The sequence below is a fragment of the Choloepus didactylus genome, chromosome 2, assembly GCF_015220235.1.
Source record: "Choloepus didactylus isolate mChoDid1 chromosome 2, mChoDid1.pri, whole genome shotgun sequence".
NCBI lineage: Eukaryota > Metazoa > Chordata > Mammalia > Pilosa > Megalonychidae > Choloepus > Choloepus didactylus.
This window is the reverse complement of record NC_051308.1, coordinates 50,235,119-50,253,662: the sequence shown is the minus strand read 5'-3', so window position 1 is coordinate 50,253,662 and position 18,544 is coordinate 50,235,119. Positions and strand designations below refer to the sequence as shown.

The 18,544-nt window shown below is 41.2% G+C and overlaps 1 protein-coding gene and 1 pseudogene across 8 annotated transcripts in view; one reads left to right on the top strand and one right to left on the bottom strand.

The window, feature by feature from the left end:
* Positions 1-18,544, top strand: part of HHAT (hedgehog acyltransferase) — a 404,545-nt gene that overhangs the window by 12,309 nt on the left and 373,692 nt on the right. For 6 of the 8 annotated variants that reach the window (XM_037824548.1, XM_037824553.1, XM_037824584.1 and 3 more), the window contains exon 2: positions 7,971-8,103. The exons of 1 other annotated variant lie outside the window; for it this stretch is intronic. In XM_037824548.1, the coding sequence (XP_037680476.1) occupies positions 8,013-8,103 (91 nt within the window). In that variant the 5' untranslated portion in view covers positions 7,971-8,012. Of the gene's footprint in view, positions 1-7,970; positions 8,104-18,544 lie in introns of those variants that run through there. One more of the 8 variants, XM_037824570.1, reaches the window with a different exon arrangement.
* LOC119511546 lies at positions 6,300-6,469 on the bottom strand (annotated as a pseudogene).

The window sequence follows — 18,544 nt, the reverse complement described above, 5'->3', positions numbered from 1 at the left end:
CAAGTCTCACTCCCTAAAATGGTACAGTTTCACTCCCTTCTTCTCAGGGCTTAATGTTTACTTTGCAGTCATTGCCGGTTGAGGGGGAAGGGGACTCTCTTGTTACAGATTAAGGGGAGGGGGCCCACTTCAATAACTGATACATAATATTTTGGTGCAGTTTTGAAAATGGTGAGTACATATTTTAAAATTCTGTAATTAGACTTTTCACCCAGTCCACCTGACCTCTTCCAACCAAATCAATCTTCTGTCAGCCTTTCTGGGTTTGGAGAAGTTGTTTCCTCTTAGTATTATGTGGGTTGAAGAATAAGATGCTTAAATAAAGTTTGGAGAAAACCATGATATGGGAGGACATGATTAGTCTGGACTTGGTTTTCCTGGGGAAAGTCATGTAGTTTGTATTCTGTGAAATAGGCTTCTGTTTCATCAAATTGGATTCTGAAAAAGAGCAAAAGTCTCATACCATTTTTTTACCAAATGTGCTAGAATATTGTTCTCCTTCCCCTACAGTCTCATTTGCTTCAAAGCTCTTGTCATTTCAATGAGCATCCTTTACTTTTATTACTTTGTGGTTTTCAGAGTGCTCATTTGTTCCTAAATTTAGAGCAATTTTACCCAACCTTTATTGCACTTAACTGCAGACTTCCCTTTCTTGTATCCCCAGTAAATTGGTTTGGTCTAGTTTACCTTCTTCAGTAAGTTTTTTAAGGGATGTACATGAGTTAAATTTTTCATGTGCATTTTTATTTCATTTAGTTGACCTTCAAAATTTATTTTCTTCTAAGGAGCCTTTAAATTACAAATAACTTTGAAAAAATCTTTTGCGTATATATAACTCATTTTACCTTTTAGGTTTCTTGATGCATTGATTTCATTATAGATTTTGAAAAAAATGAATCAAGTGCACTCAGTAAGAATAGTGAGGTGGCTGGAGAGGAGTGTCAGGAGTTGGACTTGGTGGGTTTGAATCTTAGCTCTACTGCTTACTAGCTGTGTGACTTTGGACAAGTTTAACCTTTCTGGACTTTGCTTTCCTGTTGTGTAAAATCCGGATGCCAGAAATACCAGCCTAAAAGGGTTATTATAAAGATTAAATGAGATAATTATTGTAATTTTTCAGCATAAGTAATTTCTAAATATTACTTATAGTACAGCTGCCACTCCATTATAAGAAAGCTAGGTAGAGGAAAATCTTGGTTTAGAACCTCAAGCAGTTAGGTAGAAACAGTGATTGTGATGGTGCTGCTGGTACTGAAGAACTGTTATCTCAGTGCGGAAAGCTGCTTTGTTTTTTGAAAGCCACTTTTTAAAAAGTCCTCTGGTGCATCTGGGTGTTTGGTAATAGCCCATTTAGTGCTCCTTATCCAGATTGAGGAGCAGGCAAAATTTAAAATTGAGGTGTTAGAATCCATTTGTTGCATGCATTGGAAATAAAGATAAAGTACTTTTGAAATGGAACGGGAAATTGCTGAAGAAACAGCATCTTAGAGCAGTTATATTTATGCATCTTTCAGGCTTGAGCACAGTGAGGCATACTTTTCTGCCAAGTTAAGGAAGATGATTTCTGTCTGTAGGAGAGAGGGACTTGGGAACTTGGGTTCTAATTTTTGCTCCATCGCTGACTTCCCCAGGTCCTCGGACTGGTCTCTTCTCCTCCCTGAACAGGATTCTGACTCTTGAAAGAGAGCTAGCAACCACCCCTCCTGTGAGAATCAGAGTAGATGGCCTAATTGAAAGCAAATGGAGTGTTAAATTACAAATGTAAATGCAAATGTAAATTGCTGCAGTATAGGAAAAGCTCTGTTAGTTGAAAAGTTCTTGCCACTTCATGGCTAAGATTTTATTCTGTGGTCTTCTGGAGTTCCATAATTGCCCAGATAAATACTTATTTTCCTCTCCAGATATCCAGTATCAGGCTTATGTTAATCCACACAGAGGTAGATAGCTCCCTGTTATTTCGGTCCTCACTTTTTTCCCTCTAATCCCAGGGATTAGATTTACCCAGCCACAATTTCCTTCCAAGGCCTAATAATAAAAACATTTTCTGTCTCTTCACATCTTCATTTGCCTTGAATTTCTCAGTATTGTCAATAATATTTAGTTCTGAGTTCCTGCAGTCTTGCAGCTTTGGAGTTGCTATTTTATGTTTATTTTCTTTTTTTATTCCCACTGCCTCCTGGGCTAGTTAAATGCCAGGTGCAACTAATTTTTCCTTATCTGTGCTGCTTGGGTTCCAGCACTTTGTCTCCACTTCCCCGAGGGCCAGATTTGCTGACCTCACTGCCTCCAGACTCTAGCAGTGTCAAGGGACATCTTCTGAAACTTGATGGAGAAATTAAGTTTACTGGTTCAGAAACCTGAGGTTTCTCTTTGTAATCAAATCGAAACTTGTAAACGTTAATGTTTCAGATGCTCTGCCGCTTGGCTCCTATTCTCTCTTCACTAAGTATCACACTTTTTTCTTCACAGTCCTCAGCAGCATTCCCACGCTGGTGTAATGTTCTCAGACACATCCTTTCACCATCTCTCATCCTAGGAGCTCTCTTTGGCTTTCACGTATCAGTGGAGCAACCTCATTATGCAGATTGATCAGGAAGAATCCTACTTAGAAATAGGCTGTGCTCTTCTAGATGGGCTGTTTCCTATAGAAACGGCATTATAAATGATGATTATTTTCTAGGCTGTCCCACAGATGCCTATTTAACAGATAATGTTGCTGCAGGACTGAATCTAGAAAACAGAAGAGAAGCGACACGTATTTGAACAAGAGTCTCTTTGATTTCATCAGGATTGCTTATGCCTAAAGAAGAATATGCATATTTAGAGAACAAGGAATGGGAACTTGAGAACTTTCTGAGGGACATTTAAAAATGTGGCTTAATTATGTAATCCCAAATGTACAGCTTTCCTTTTCCTTGATACTGTGGTACCATTAAACCCTTTTAAACATGTATCCATTTTAATTTGCTTTCCGGGTTCATAGCTGAAATGAACAGAGGGGAAAAAAGAAACAGTTGGGGAAGAGTAATTTTCCTGAAATAAGTAGCAAGAGTTGAAAAGAGTTGGAAGGAGGAAAGGTCTGTTAGGAAGGGTATGTGAGTGTCCGTGATTTCTTTGGTTTTTATTGAGATCACATTCATGGAATTGTGAGTGATGAAACAAGAAAAGGTGAGAGTCCTAGTACTGACTATCAGTCCCTCGGGGATAAGAACAGAGGTGGCAGGCATAAGAGATACTGGGCAGGAGGCTGTCCAGGTTGCCTGTAAGGACGGTTTGCTTGCTCTACAGGGTGGTCTTGGGTTGGGTGTGGGAAGAAGAAGAGAGCATACAGGTTAGCTGTGATGGCCCACGATGCGGAGAGTGAGACGTTACAGGGAGCTCTGGGGATGCCCGTCTGCTGAGAGAGGCACAGAAGTGGGTAGGATGGCTACCCCCACCTAGCTCAGTTAGTTTTTGTTGTTCTAGTTTGCTAATGCTGCTGGAATGCAAAACACCAGAAATGGATTGGCTTTTATAAAAGGGGGTTTATTTGGTTACACAGTTACAGTCTTAAGGCCATAAAGTGTCCAAGGATATGCATCAACAATCAAGTACCTTCAATGGAGGATGGCCAATGGTATCCGGAAAACCTCTGTTAGCTGGGAAGGCACATGGCTGGTGCCTACTCCAAAGTTCTGGTTTCAAAATGGCTTTCTCCCAGGAAAAAACAGTTGGGGAAGGGTAATTTTCCTAAAATAAGTCTTCTCTTAGCTTCTCTGGAGCAAGAGTCTGCTTTCAACGGCCGTCTTCAAACTCTCTGTCATCTGCAGCTCCTGTGCTTTCTTCAAAGTGTCCCTCTTGGCTGTAGCAATCTCACTCCTGTCTGACCTTATGTAGTGCTCCAGTAAACTAATCAAAGCCCATGCTGAATGGGTGGGGCCACACCCCCATGAAACTATCCAGTCAGAGTCATCATCCACAGCTGGGTGGGGTGCATCTCCACAGAAACACTCGAAGAATTACAATCTAACAACACTGATATGTCTGCACACACAAGATTACATCAAAGATAATGGTGTTTTGGGGGACATGATACATTCAGACTGGCGGATGTCATAGACTCAGATGGAATCCCATCTCTGGTTAGGTAGGCTCCTGCTGAATTAAATTCAGTAACTGGTAACTGTTGAACAAATCATAGCTAATGTTTATGGACTGCTTACTCTGTGCCAGGCCCTGGACTAAGCATTTTACATTGCATCCATTGGGCAACCCTAGGAGGAATCTTAGCATCCATTGGGAAACTCTAGGAGGGAATCTTACTTGGGCGGTTGTTACTCCCTGTAAGGTTCCTTAACCGGTAAATGGCCGAGCTGGGACTCCCCCCATTTCTGCTTGTTGCCAGGACCCTTCGCCACTGTGCTGTCAAGTGGAGGCTATTTGGTCCAGTCCCCTGATTTTAGACAGGGGGACAGCACCCTGCTGCTTTGTTGCTAGTGGGTTTATCTTTTGTATATGTATTTGCAAAACATATAATACAGCTAAAAGCATTGTCAAAAATGGAGGTATTATAAAACTGAATTTTCTTGTTCCCTGAGGATTAACCCTTTAATGCAGGGGAATTGCCATAGATAAGAATGCCCTGAATAGCTTCTGAAAACCATAGATTCTCGAACTTTCATTCAATATATAAGATCATGTATGTTTATATCTCAGTAGCATTTTTAGGAATTGAACTCTTTCTTAATTACTGATTGTTAATGAGGTGAGGACGTTATCCAATACAATACCAACATCCTTTGAAAGAAGAAACATTAGAAAACCCAGAAATTAAAGTTAACATCCCACTAAAGGGATGATTACGATATTCCTACAAAGTTCCAGAAAGAAACCTCAGGTTGTTCTAAGAGATGCCAGGTGTTTGAAAATAAAGCATGAATAAAAATGGATGAAGCTAGAATTGGTTCTGAAAAATAGTAGGAAACCTAAAAAAGCGTTGTTTAGGTACTCTAGGGCTTAGGGAGGCCTGTGATTTAAAGCATGAATGTCTGGTTGCTTCTGGGTCTCTTCGGTTGTATGAGAAACCCAGACTGAACTTCCTGGGTGACTTTAGGTAATTACCATGGGGTGCTCTGGGTGGAGGGCCATGGATTTCTGATCTCCTATTTTATGAAAGCAGAAAAATTTATTTCCTTTCCTGCTTTGTCTCCCTGTACCCTGAAGAAAAGAGTCTGTGTGGCTGATTCTGAGCTAGGCGCTAAGGATGAGTAACTTTGTTAACTGGCATTAATGGTAGAGGGAGGGGCAGGTGGGCAGAAGACCAAGGTGTGAGATCTGGCTCGGTCTTAGAATTCTGACTGTGAGATCTCGCTGAGCTATCCATTCGTCATCTGTAAAACGCCTCCCTCCCTTGCTTTGCCTATTTCACCAGGCTCTTTGACGACCAAATGAGATAATATGTGAATTCTGATTTTTGGCATTACTGTCACATATTAGACCTGTTTGCTTGGGGTTTAATTGAATTTGACATCCACAAGGAGACATGCTTAAGAGGTTTAAGTAAAGAAATGAGGAACTTAAAAGAGCTTAAATTGAGTAAACTCTTTGTTACATGGGAACTGGTTATTTCATTTGCAGAATTTTTAGGACCTAATTTTCTGTTACCTGCACTGTGACTTAGAATATAAGCATGGCTGCTAGAACAGAGAGGTCTCAAATAGCAGAGGCACACCCTAGAAGCACATTTCTCTGTAATGTAACAGCCCAGATATAAGTGGTCCAGGGGGTGGTCCGTGGATTTGGGGACTGAGGCTCCTTCTCTCTCATTTCTCCGCATGGCTTTACCTCTTGGTCCAAGGTGATTGTTCAAACTCCATCCAGCAGGGAGGGAAGGGAGAGAAGGGGATGACCAGAGCTCATATATCTTCACTCACCCCTTAGGCCAGAGCCTAGTCACGTGTCCACATTGACTACAATGCAGTGTTGAGCTCCACGGCCATGTGTCCAGCTAAAAATTTGATCACAGTGGAAGTACAGAGATTGAATATTGGGGGTGGGGGGTGGGGGAAATGACCAGTGTCTGCCACAGCTGCTTTGGTTTATGTCATTAGCTCCCTTTAAGAAGTGCACAGAAGCATGGGAGAGCGGTGTTCTCAGTCTATTCTTATGAACTGTGGGATGAGATTTGATGTTTGGAGACTGTAGTGTCTTTTTTTTTTTTTAACTCAGGCTTTTTATTTTATTTATTTTTAACTCAGAGACTTCAGGCTGGAATCAATGGGAGGCAGTGGAAGTAGTGGCAGTCAGTGCCCGGGTTCATATCACATGCCTATCCCGATGGCCATGAAGGTGCCAAAGGTGCTGCCGCTCTACATCGTGGTTTTCCCAGTGCCACGCATCAGCACATGGCACAGTCCATCACAAAGCCCATCTTCACGTGGTTGTAGCAGCTCGGCTGGGATTGTCTTTAAGGATCCACAGCTGCCCGCATCATGCCCATGGCCTTGCTTGCTCTGTTCTCTCAATCAGGCTTTTTAAGCCGTTTTAGAGAGCACTCAGTGGTCCGTGCTTACTACATTTCAGGCACTATGGTAGATGCTGGGAAGTCAGAGATTATGGACCCTACTCACTATAGGTCCCCTCCATGGGAGGGGGAGAGTTTGTTTTAAAATTCAATTTTATTCACATACCATACAGTCATCCAAAGTGTACAAACAGTTGTTCACAGTACCATCATATAGTTGTGCATTCATCACCCCAATCTGTTTTTTGAACATTTTCCTTGTACCAGAAACAGTGAAAATAAGAATAAAAATAAAAGTAAAAAAGAGTACCCGAATCATCCCCTCCCTCCCACCCTATTTTACATTTGGTTTTTTGTCCCCATTTTTCTACTCATCCATCGATAACACTGGATAAAGGGAGTGTGATCCACAAGGCTTTCATAATCATACTGTCACCCCTTGTTAGCTGCATTGCTATACAATCGTCTTCAAGAATCAAGGCTACTGGGTTGTAGTTTGATAGTTTCAGGTATTTATTTCTAGCTGTTTCACTGCACTAAAACCTAAAAAGAGTTATCTGTATAGTGCATAGGAATGCTCACCAGAGTGACCTTTTGACTCCATTTGGAATCTCTCAGCCACTGAAACTTTTTTTTTTTTTTTTTCATTTCACTTCCCCCTTTTGGTCAAGAAGATGTTCTCAATTCCATGATGTCAGGTCCAGATTCATCCCCAGGAGTCATATCCCGTGTTGCCAGGGAGATTTACATCCCTGGGAGTCAGATTCCATGTAGGGGGGAGGGCAGTGAGTTCACGTGCCGAGTTGGCTTAGCTAGAGAGAGAGGGCCACATCTGAGCAACAAAGAGGCACTCAGGGGGAGGCTCATAGGCACAATTATAAGCAGGTTTAGCCTCTCCTTTGCAGTAACAAGCTCCATAAGGGCAAGTCCCATAACAGAGGGCTTGGTATACCAAATTGCCAGTCCTCAGTGTTTGTGAGAACATCAGCAACAAACCAAGTGAGGAAGCCCAACACCTCCGCACTTTCCCCCAACTCCTCAGGGGCCCCTGCATATATATTTTTATTCTCTGCCCAAATTACTTTGGGATGTGTCACTATTTCACACTAACCTACTATGCAAACCTACCAGGTCTCACCTCCTATTCAAAGTTCCATGTAATTATGGGTCGGCGGGGGCGGGGGAGGGAGCGATAGTTTTATGTGATGCATACTGGATGGGAGGCAGATGGGAGACCCTGGAGTCACAGAAAAGGACCTGGCCAGCCTGGGCAGGCAGGGTGTGTGTGTATGTGTTGGATACAGGATGGGGTGAGATGGTTGGGAGGAGGAGATCTGAATGGGGTTATATCTGTATCCCTTTGAATAGTGATGTGTCCCTGGGGGTATGAAGTAATTATACCTGTAATTAGATGCTCTTCTCTAGTAATCTGTCTGTGGCTTACTGTTTTGTTTGTTTCTTTTCCTAGAAATCTGAATGTGGGAGTCGGGAGCCCGCGTGACAAGGAGTGATGCTGCCTCGGTGGGAACTGTCTATTTACCTGCTTGCTTCACTAGGCTTCCATTTCTATTCTTTCTATGAGGTTTACAAAGTCTCCAGAGGTAAGGCCCCAGGCGTTTCTGATGGTCTGTCAAGAGAGGAAGAGTGCTCAGCAGTGGAATGTTCAGGGATATGGTCCTATAGGCTCAGGATGACTTCGGCCCTCCTTTGTCTTCTCCATAATTTGATCAGTTTGAATGAACAACTCAAGGCTTTGGGTTCCCTTATCCTTATCCTTATCCTTATCCTTTCAGGTGATCCTGTGGCTAGTCTCCTGTAACAGGAGGGTTTGAATCAATGGCTGTTGAAGGCCATGGGAGCATTTGCCTTTGTTATTCTCAGTAACTTCTTAAATTTGTTTTTCACCATTACTCCTTTCAGACATATCTCAGACATATGGAGGCATTGGAGACCCAGATTCCTTTCACCTTCTTGTTCTGCTATCCTTAGTGTGTTACTTTTTCTGCATGTCAAAGATAAGTCATCACCAAGCCCTCATTCAGCCCATTCCTTTAAGGGCAGTTTGGCAAGTAGCACTCGTCACTTCTGCTTGCATGTAATTGGCCAGCACAGAATCACATGACTCAGCTAGCAGCAGGGGAGCCTGGGATATGTAGTTGTTAGCTTGGTGGTCACATTCTACCTAAAACTTCTCACACTGTGGAAAAAAGAGAGTTAATTTTGGAGGGACCATGCTTTATGTAGGTTTTCAGTTTGATTAGTATATTGTGGTTCATAATACAAAAATAAATTTATTAGCAATAATTTGCTTGCTTATTTACATATAATAAATAATTTAGTAACATAACACAAACCAATTTTTTTTTGTTTTTGTAATTCTCTTCTTTCTTATTGTAAATTTTGTTTATTCACGTCTCCTCCCTTGTTCCCTACTTTGCTCTCTCCCTTGTTCCCTCTCTCCATTTCTCCCTCCTATTTTTTTTTTTTTTTCTTTGGTTAACTGTGCCAGAGGTCTTATTATTCTTTTCAGCATTTCGCTTTGTTAGATTTCTCAATTGTTAATTTTTATTGTCTAATTCATTTTTATTTCTTCCTTATTTTTGGGGGGGGGCAGGGCAGTCGCTCTGTTCCTTTTTTTCCCACCAACTTAATGAGTCGCATGTTTAGCTCATGTATTTTGTAAGGAATATATTTGTATTATTGAATTATTTCTGATTGTTTTTCTCAGAAGGATTTCCAGAAGAGGAATTTTGTAGTCAAATTACGCAAGTGTTTTTAAGGTTCTGGATAGATGACCCCTGGACTGCACTCCAGGAAGGCTGTTCGATTTACATTTCTTTAGACAGCATCCACCTTATTGCCCTCTGGGCAAGCCTTCATTCTTTAATTCATAACAAATGTATTTGGTACATGATATAAGGTGAGAAGTTAAATCATTTTTTTCCCAAATAGTTAACTGAACATTCTTATAGAGTTATTCTTTCTTACTATATTGAATTATGATACAATCTTGAGCATGTAATAAATTCTTATATATACTCCAGACTGGGAAGCTGTCTTTCCTGTTTCATTGATTTTTCAATCAGTTCTTACATCAGTACAACAATGTTTTAATTGTTTTTGCTTGATAATTAGTTTGAATATCTGTTGCATTGAGTTAGTACTCACTGTTCTTTATTTTTAGACTTTTCTTAGCTATTCTTACTGCTTTATTCCTCCAGATAAATATTTGAAATCAGCAAGTTCCAAAAATCTCATTAGGGTTTCAATTAGAATTGTAATAAGCCTAGAAATTTGTAAATAATTGACATTTTTATAATATTGTATCTTTACATCTGGGAATATGCCATTTTACTGATTTACTCAGTCTTTTAAACCCTTAATAAAGGTTTGTGTTCTTCTTCATAACAAGTTCTGCTAAAATTCTTAAGATTATTGTTATTGTCTTTTTTTCTCTCTTTTATGGTTGGGGTATTTTCCTATTGTATTTCTTATACTTTCTTGGTGATTATTTCTGGTCTACTTTTTTTTTTTTTATAAGAAATTTTATTTTGAGATAAATTCAAACTTACAGGAACAGTTGCAAAAACAGTACAAACCCCATACATAGAACTCCAGCACCCTGACCCCCCTCCCCTGATACCCCGATCCACCACCTTTAACATCCTGTCACACCACCATTTCTTTCTTTCTTTTCCTCCCTCCCTCCCTCTCTCCCTCCCTATCTATCATCCATCATCTATTGCTGTGTCTTCTGAACATATAAGAGCAAGCTGCACACATCCTTGAAAAAAACAATATAATTCACATATACAATTCCCATGAATAAGAACATTCTTTTATGCAATCCCATTAAACGCAGCTAAGAAGTTCAAGAAATTCAACCTTGATACAAAGCTTACATTCTATATTTCCTTTTTTTTTTTTTTTTTTCTTATGTCCCATCTGTGTCCCTTTGAGACTTCTCTCCTCCATCCTCAGAGCCCATCCAGGATCATCCTTGGCATTTAATTGTCATCTATTTATCTATTTAGACTTTTTTTTTTTTTTCCCAATTGTGGAAACATATATACAGCCTAAATCTTCCCATTCCACCCCCTCCCTAGCATTCCATTAGTGGGATTAATCACATTTAGAATGTTGCAATGCTATCACCTTCCCACCATCCCTTTCTAGAAGTTTCCCTTCACCCCAAACAGAAACCCTACACTAATTTTTAACTCCCCATTGCTCCTTCCCCCACTTCTCAGAACCCCTACTCTACTTTTCATCTCTATGGTCATATTCTCTGATACTTTCTTTGTGTTTACCTTGGGGCTTAAATTTAACCTCTTAAATCTGTAACAATCTTGTTTTTCTTTGATACCAACTTAACTTCAATAGGACACATAAACTATGTTCCTATACTCCCTCATTCCCCCACTTTTATGTAGTTCTTGTCAAAAATTACATATTTTACATTGAGTCCAAAACCACTGATTTATCATTACAGTTTATGTATTTTAGATCCTGTAGGAAGTAAATAGTGGAGTTACAAATCAAAATACAGTAGTATTACTATTTATATTTGCCATGTGATCTTTAGTGGTACCCTTTATTTCTTCATGTACTTTCAGTCAACTGTTTAGTGTCCCTTCCTTTCAGCCTGCTCAACTCCCTTTAGCATTTCTTATAGGACTGATCTACTGGTGGTGAAGTCCCTCAGCCTTTTTCTCTGTTGGTAGGGCTCTCTTTAGTATCCGAAGTAGGGTAGGTCTTTTATTAGCAAAATCTCTCAGCATTTGTTTGTGAAAAATGTAAGCTCTCCCTCAAATTTGAAGGAGAGTTTTGCTGGATAAAGTATTCTTGGTTGGAAATTTTTCTCTCTCAGAGTTTTAAATATGTCATGCCACTGCCTTCTCGCCTCCATGGTGGCCACTGAGTAGTCACTACTTAGTCTTATGTTGTTTCCTTGGTATGTCGTGAATTGCTTTTCTCTTGCTGCTTTCAGAACTTGCTCCTTCTCTTCAGTATTTGACAGTCTGATCAGATATGTCTTGGAGTGGGTTTATTTGAATTTATTTTATTTGGAGTTCGCTGGGCATTTATGCTTTGCATATTTATATTGTGTAGAAGGTTGGGGAAGTTTTCCCCAACAATTTCTTTGAATACTCTTTCTAGGCCTTTACCCTTCTCTTCCCCTTCTGGGACACCAATGAGTCTTAAATTTGGATGTTTTATTTTATCTATCATATCCCTGAGATCCATTTTGATTTTTTTGATTCTTTTCCCCATTCTTTCTTTTGTTCTTTCATTTTCTGTTCTGTGGTCCTTGAGGAGGCTGAGTTGTTCAACTTCCTCTAGTCTTGTGTTATGAGTATCCAGAGTCTTTTTAATTTGGCCAACAGTTTCTTTAATTTCCATAAGATCTTCTATTTTTTTATTTACTCTTGCAATGCCTTCTTTATGCTCTTCTAGGGTCTTCTTTATGTCCTTTATATCCTGTGCCATGCTCTTCTTCATGTCCTTTATATCCTGAGCCATGCTCTTGTTGCCTGTCTGTAATTCTTTGATTAATTGTGCCAAATACTGTGCCTTCTGATCTTTTGATTTGGGTGCTTTGGTTTGCATTGTCTATATTGTCTGGTTTTATCATATGCTTTAAGATTTTCTGTTGTTTTTTGGCCCCTTGGCATTTGCTTTACTTGATCCCTAATTTGACAGAATTGCAGCTTGGTGGCGTACACTTTCTTTAACCAGCAGATGGCATCCGTCAGTCACCTATTCCCCTCAAGTCAGTTCTGCCCACTTTGTCTTTGTGGTGTGTGGGGTTCTGATTCTTACGGGGTCCAATTGGTGCACCAAGTTTGGGTGTGTTGCTGGTGCTGTCCACCCTGAATGTGGGGCATGTGTCTGGGTGGTTAGGCAGGCAGGGCAGCTTTAATAATCAAACCTCCCAGGTGATCCTGGAGATTTAAGGCTGTTGCCAGAGCCTAAGCCTTCTTTTCAGTCTTTCCACCGATTGTCTCTGCCGCTGACCCGCAAGTCCTTGGTATTTGCGTAGGGTCCCTTGGATTTCCGAGTGGTTCCCCCTTCCCAGCTGTGCTTTTCCAGGACTTCTGCTGAGGGAGGGCCGCACCACATCACTAGTGCGCGCCAGCCCACCAGGGAAGCCCTGGGTCCCTGGGCCGTGCAGGGGTGCTCCCAGCCTGCTTCAAAGATGGTTGAATGGGATGCGTTACCTTCCCCCTTTTCGCACAGCTCCGCCCTCCCAGCTCTGGGACTGTCAGCCTTGGGTATATTAAAGGTCACTGTCCACGGCCGATATTGTGGCTTGTGTGTAGTGCTGCGGTAAAGATTCCCCATCACACTGGGTTTCTTGGTGAGCTCTGGGCTGTGGGTCTGGCCCCGGGCAGGAGCATCCCCTGCCCACTGGGGAGATGGCTGCAAGGAATGTGGTTTTTTTTTTTCTCCTTTTGGCTCCCCTCTGCTCCTCCGGTCTCGAGGTAATCAGCAGCAGGTGTGGGAAGGGGTATCTCCACGCCAGACACTGAGGTGTTAGCCCAGCCCGCTCCCGCCATGCTTCATTGCACGGCTCTCCCTGTCATATCTGCAGCTGCTCCTGGGCTTTTTTTTTTTTTCAGAGAACTAGTCCGTCTCCAAACGCCAGCCCACTGTTTCTCCACACCACAGCACGGCCGTGGGACTTTCAGTTGACTCACTCACTCGTTTCAGAATGCAGGTTCCTGGTTTCACCAAATGCATGTTCTCTGAGGATTTAGCAGACCTTGTCCAACTGGTAGATCACTGGCAGTGGTGTTCTGGGTCACTTTCTGGTTTTTATCTAGTATTTTTCACAGAGGTGTTTTTTTGCCCTGTTTCACCTAGCCGCCATCTTAGGTCTCTCTGGTCTGTTTTTACTGGTTATTTATTTTGGTTTATTGATTATATATTCTAACAATTTATTGAATTCTCTTTTTGTTTTTTAGTTGATTCTCCTGATTTTTCTGTTTAGATGACAGATACAGATAATGATAGTGTTTTTGCTTCATCTTTTGTTGCTTTAGCTAGGACTTGTAGAATATTGTAATAGTTGGGAAAAGGGTGCCATCCTTGGTTTAATTCTGACTTTAATGGAAATCCTTATATTGTTATTACCATTAAAGGAAAGTTGAACAAGCTTTGCTTGCTTTAATCATGTTAAGGAATCGCCGTATCTAGCTTGTTTTTATTAATTTTTTTAGATCTGCTGAAAGTGTTGAATTTTACCCATTTTTAAAGTACCTTTTCAGATTAAATGGTTTTCCATTTTTGACCTACTGATATTTTAAATTAACCAATCTTCAGTAGCAAACCATATGGATTTCTAAGACAACCTACCACAACCATGGTATTTTTAAATACACTGTTGCCAAGTTTTTCATTTTTTAAAAATACCTATTTCTGAGTCAGATTGGTTCATTTCTAGTTTAATTTTTTGTTTCATCCTTAAATCTCAAAATCAACTTCCTGTTAGCTTTATAGAACAAATGGGAAACTTTCCATTATTGTTTGTCATTTCATATTATGGAACTGTTTAAATAGTATATGAAATGCCTGCATCTAAGTTTGATAGCATTTACTTGTAAGTCTCTCTAAGGTGGAGTCTCTTTGGAAGACACTTTACCCTGTTGGTGAGGGAGGGATTTCTCCCTTAGGCTTATGGGACTGTCCAAAACCAAGATCCGCAGCACTGGACAGACAGAATCGACAGCAGTCTAGCAAACTAGAACATCCCCTTTCCCCTCGTCTTCCTTTTCCCTCCTTCCCCCTTTCCCCTCTTCCTTGGGGAGATGTGCTTGGTGGCGGAGAGCCAACGCCTGCTGCTCAGGGATAAGCGGGAACTGTTCCTGGTCCCCTTGGTAAGGAAGGTTGTTTGGCTGTGGGGCCACATCTGCAGGAACTTACAGTCAGTCCATTCAGGGCCCTCTCGTTTCCCCGCAAAGCCAAGGCAGCAGATAATATTGGGCTTTAATGTTAGGACTTATGCTATACAGGGTGTTGTAGTTTGCTAATGCTGCCAGAATGCAAAACACGAGAGATGGATTGGCTTTTATAAAAGGGGTTTATTTGGTTACACAGTTACAGTCTTAAGGCCATAAAGCATCCAAGGTAACACATCAGCAATCATGCACCTTCACTGGAGGATGGCCAATGGTGTTCGGAAAACCTCTGTTAGCTAGGAAGGCACATGGCTGGCTTCTGCTCCAAAGTTCTGGTTTCAAAATGTCTTTCTCCCAGGACGTTCCTCTCTAGGCTGCAGTTCCTCAAAAATGTCACTCTTAGTTGTACTTGGGGTATTTGTCCTCTCTTAGCTTCTCCAGAGCAGAATCTGCTTTCAACAGCCATCTTCAAACTGTCTCTCATCTGCAGCTCCTGTGCTTTCTTCAAAGTGTCCCTCTTGGCTGTAGCTCCTCTTCAAAATGTCACTCACAGCTGCACTGAGTTCCCTCTGCCCGTCAGCTCATTTATATGGCTCCACTTATAAACTTAGACCCCCGCCAATGGGTGGAGCAACACCTCCATGGAAATTATCCAATCAGAGTCATCACCCACAGTTGGGTGGGGCACATCTCCACAGAAACACTCAATCTAATCAACACTGATAACCTCTGCCCCACAAGACTGCATCAAAGAATGTGGCTTTTTCTGGGGGACGTAATACATTCAAACTAGCACACAGGGTTATTTGTGCTGTTTAGGTTTTCTGTGTCTTTGTAGGTCAGTTTTAATAATTTATATTTTTCTATTTTAAAATTTTCAAATGTGTTAACATACAATTCCATATCATATTCTTATGTCTTGAATCCCCCATGTATCTCATTTCTCCTGTTTTAGGAGATATGCTAAACATTTGTCTATTTAGTAGGTTTATTCAGTTTTTCAAAGAATAGTATCTTGGATTTATTTGTAAATTGTGTTTTCTATGAGGATTACTTTCGAAAAAATACCAATAACCCTAGATGTTTTGGCTTTATAGAGCCCAGGCACACCTTTTATACAGTAGATGACTTCCTGAAAAGTTTCAATTAATGATATTTAAAAAAAATTTTTATTGTGGTAAGATATACATAATATAACATCATTTTACCTATTTTTGAGTGTGCAATTTGATGACGTTAAATACGTTGACAGTGTTTTATAACCTTCTCCATTTTTATTTCCAGAACTTAATGACGTTTTTGTGAATCAAATTGTATTTCCCATGGATTTGTATTTTCATTTCACAGGTGCTTTATTTTCAATTTTTTAATCTTCAGTGACTGGTAGTTAATATTTCTGTAAATAAACTCTATGACCCCAGGGAGCCCTGATATTTAAAGAGAAATTGATTTTTATAGAACAAAGTATTTATTCGAATTTCCACCCCCAAATTTTTTGCTTTTATATAGGAAGTGTTATTAAACTGGGATGCAACTCTTAGTTGAGAGCATTCACCTTCTACCTTTTGTTTATTCTTATATGCTCCAGTGAATTTCTTCATCACTAATCATAGTTTATGAGAAAAGGATAGAAGAGCTCATTTATAGATTAAGTCTTTCTTTTCATTGTTTGTACAATACACTGACTTCTCATGGGGGGTGGGTTTTGTTAATCAGGTTGAAATTTTTCCTTCTTATGATCAGAGGAATTTGGTTGCAAAATGGTTGGCAACTCTGGACGGCCCAGTCTAGGGTAATGAAACAAAGATGGACCTGACCTTGAATAGGTGACCTTGACCTTAGAACCAGGTGAGCTGGCTCAGTGTGGGCAGGGCCCTGGGGATCCTTCAGTTAATACAGCTTTTGTGAATGGACCCAAGTGTATAGCCAAGGACTTGACAGCCTCTCTTGATGGCTGGCGTCCACAGTGGATGTTGAGGCACAGCTGAGGCTCTGAGCTTCACATTACAGTTGACCCTGTTCCCCTTGTTACCTTTGAACAGGGGCACATGAAAGAGTCACAGCAGTCTTGGGTACTCAAGTCGCCACTCTTCTAGTGTGATGCCAAGTCTCCGAGCATTTTCAGGCATTTTCTTCTGGTTGTTGACCCAGGTCCTTAAGGTGAGATGAGTATTGGCTTTCACAAAGTCTGTTTTCTTACCATTTTTAATAAACCTGTCACAGTGACTTGGGACAGGGCCTGGGCTGGAGGGTATTTGAGGGCAGAACTCAGTATTAGACTCCACAGCTCCTCCCCTCTCCTCAGCACCCCCAGCCAATGCTCTATGTTGGATCCCAAACAAAGGACATACAACAGAGCTCCCTCTTTGCTTGAGAGTTTCCATTCCTTATGGAGCTTTGTCTACCTCTCCCAGGAGCGCTGAGGATTCCTACGCAAATTGCACTCCTGGCAGTCTACCTTGATAGATCCCAGAATTACTTAGGTGAGTAGCAGGTGAGCAGCCCTGCTCATCGTGTTTCAGAGGTGTTCTGGTTTGCTAATGCTATTATGAAAAATACCGGAAATGGATTGGTTTTTATAAAGGGGATTTATTAGGTTACAGATTTTTAGTTCTGTGGCCATAAGTGTCCAAACTAAGGCATCAACAAGAGGATACCTTCACTGAAGAATGGCCAATAGCGTCTGGAACACCTTTGTCAGCTAGGAAGGCATGTGGCTGGCATCTGCTGGTCCTTTGCTCCTGGTTGTGTTTCAAAATGGCTTTCTTCAAAGTGTCTCTGGGCTTCTGTCTGAACTCACTCCTCTCTCTCAGCTCCTTTGTGTCCTTGCTTCTTCCTCCCAGGGCGTTTCTCTCTTAGCATCTGGGGGTTCTCTCTTAGCTTCTCTGGGGCAAACTCTGGGCTTCGCCTCTTATTTTAGCATCTCCAAACATCCTTCTGTCTGCATCTCCAAGTGTCTCTGAGCATCAGCAAGAATCTGGAGTTGGCTCTTGAGCTCTCTTAAGTAGTCCAGTGAACTAATCAAGACCCACCTTGAATGGGCAGGGTCTATACCTCCATGGAAATAATTCAATCAGAGGTTTCACCCTAATCAACGGACTAATCAGTCTGCCCCCACAAGATTGTATTAAAGAATGTGGATTTTTGGGGGGACATAATATATCCAAACTGGCACAGGAGGTTTGGAGGCCACGTTTGCAGTTTATTGCTTTGCATCCTATTAACATACCTGATTTGGTTTTGCTTGGGTTATTGCTAACTCACTCTTTCCTGAGAGTGGGAATTTGGGGGAGAGGAGAGTAGGAGCCTCCATGCCTCAAGAGTGTCATAGAAAAACCAGTGTCTTATCACCCCACTTCTATATTGTTAATCTGCATACAGATATTTGAGAGTTGCTTACCATTAAATTCTCTTATCCTTAGAAGCCCATCTTTTCTCCCCTTCTCTGCTCTCATCTACTACCATACTCCTACTGATTCTTCCTAAAGAATCAGTAGGAGCTGATTGGAATTTTTCAAATGCATAGAAACAGCAGGGCACATTGTGCCGTGATTGGGTGTGCTGCTCCCTCACAGTGGCTTGTGTGAGACTAGTGTATGTTGTGTGTGTACATGGATATGTGTGTCTGTGTGTGCTGCTTCTTCCTGATTATTGCCATCTAATTACCTCACCCCGGGATTAATTCCCCATCAAAATGTTTAGGGTGAAAGGAGGGTAGTTAGATGTTTTAAGTAAGTGGTTTACCACCATGGCTCATTGGCAGTGATTAAAATGCAAATCCTCTCACTTTGTAGGTAGGGTGGGGCTTTGATGTATCCTTTTGTTGGGAGGAAAGAACCAGCTGCTGACATAGTAATGAGGACTCATCAGCTGAAATTGCTTCCTTTCTATGCTCTCAGACAGTTTTAAGCACTGAATTTTGGGAAATGGAACTAGGGCTTCTAGAAGAAAGCCAGCTCTACCCGACAGTCTTGGGCAGAGAGAGACACCAGGCACAGAAGGCTTCTTACTGTTTGCAGCACCCTCTTGCTTGGCTGTATTTGAATTGCTTGGTTGTTATTTGAGTTGTGGTTAAAAATATAGCGCTGCCCAAGGGTTGAGGATGTGGTGTCCCTATCTAAAAAGGTATAACAAGAGATGT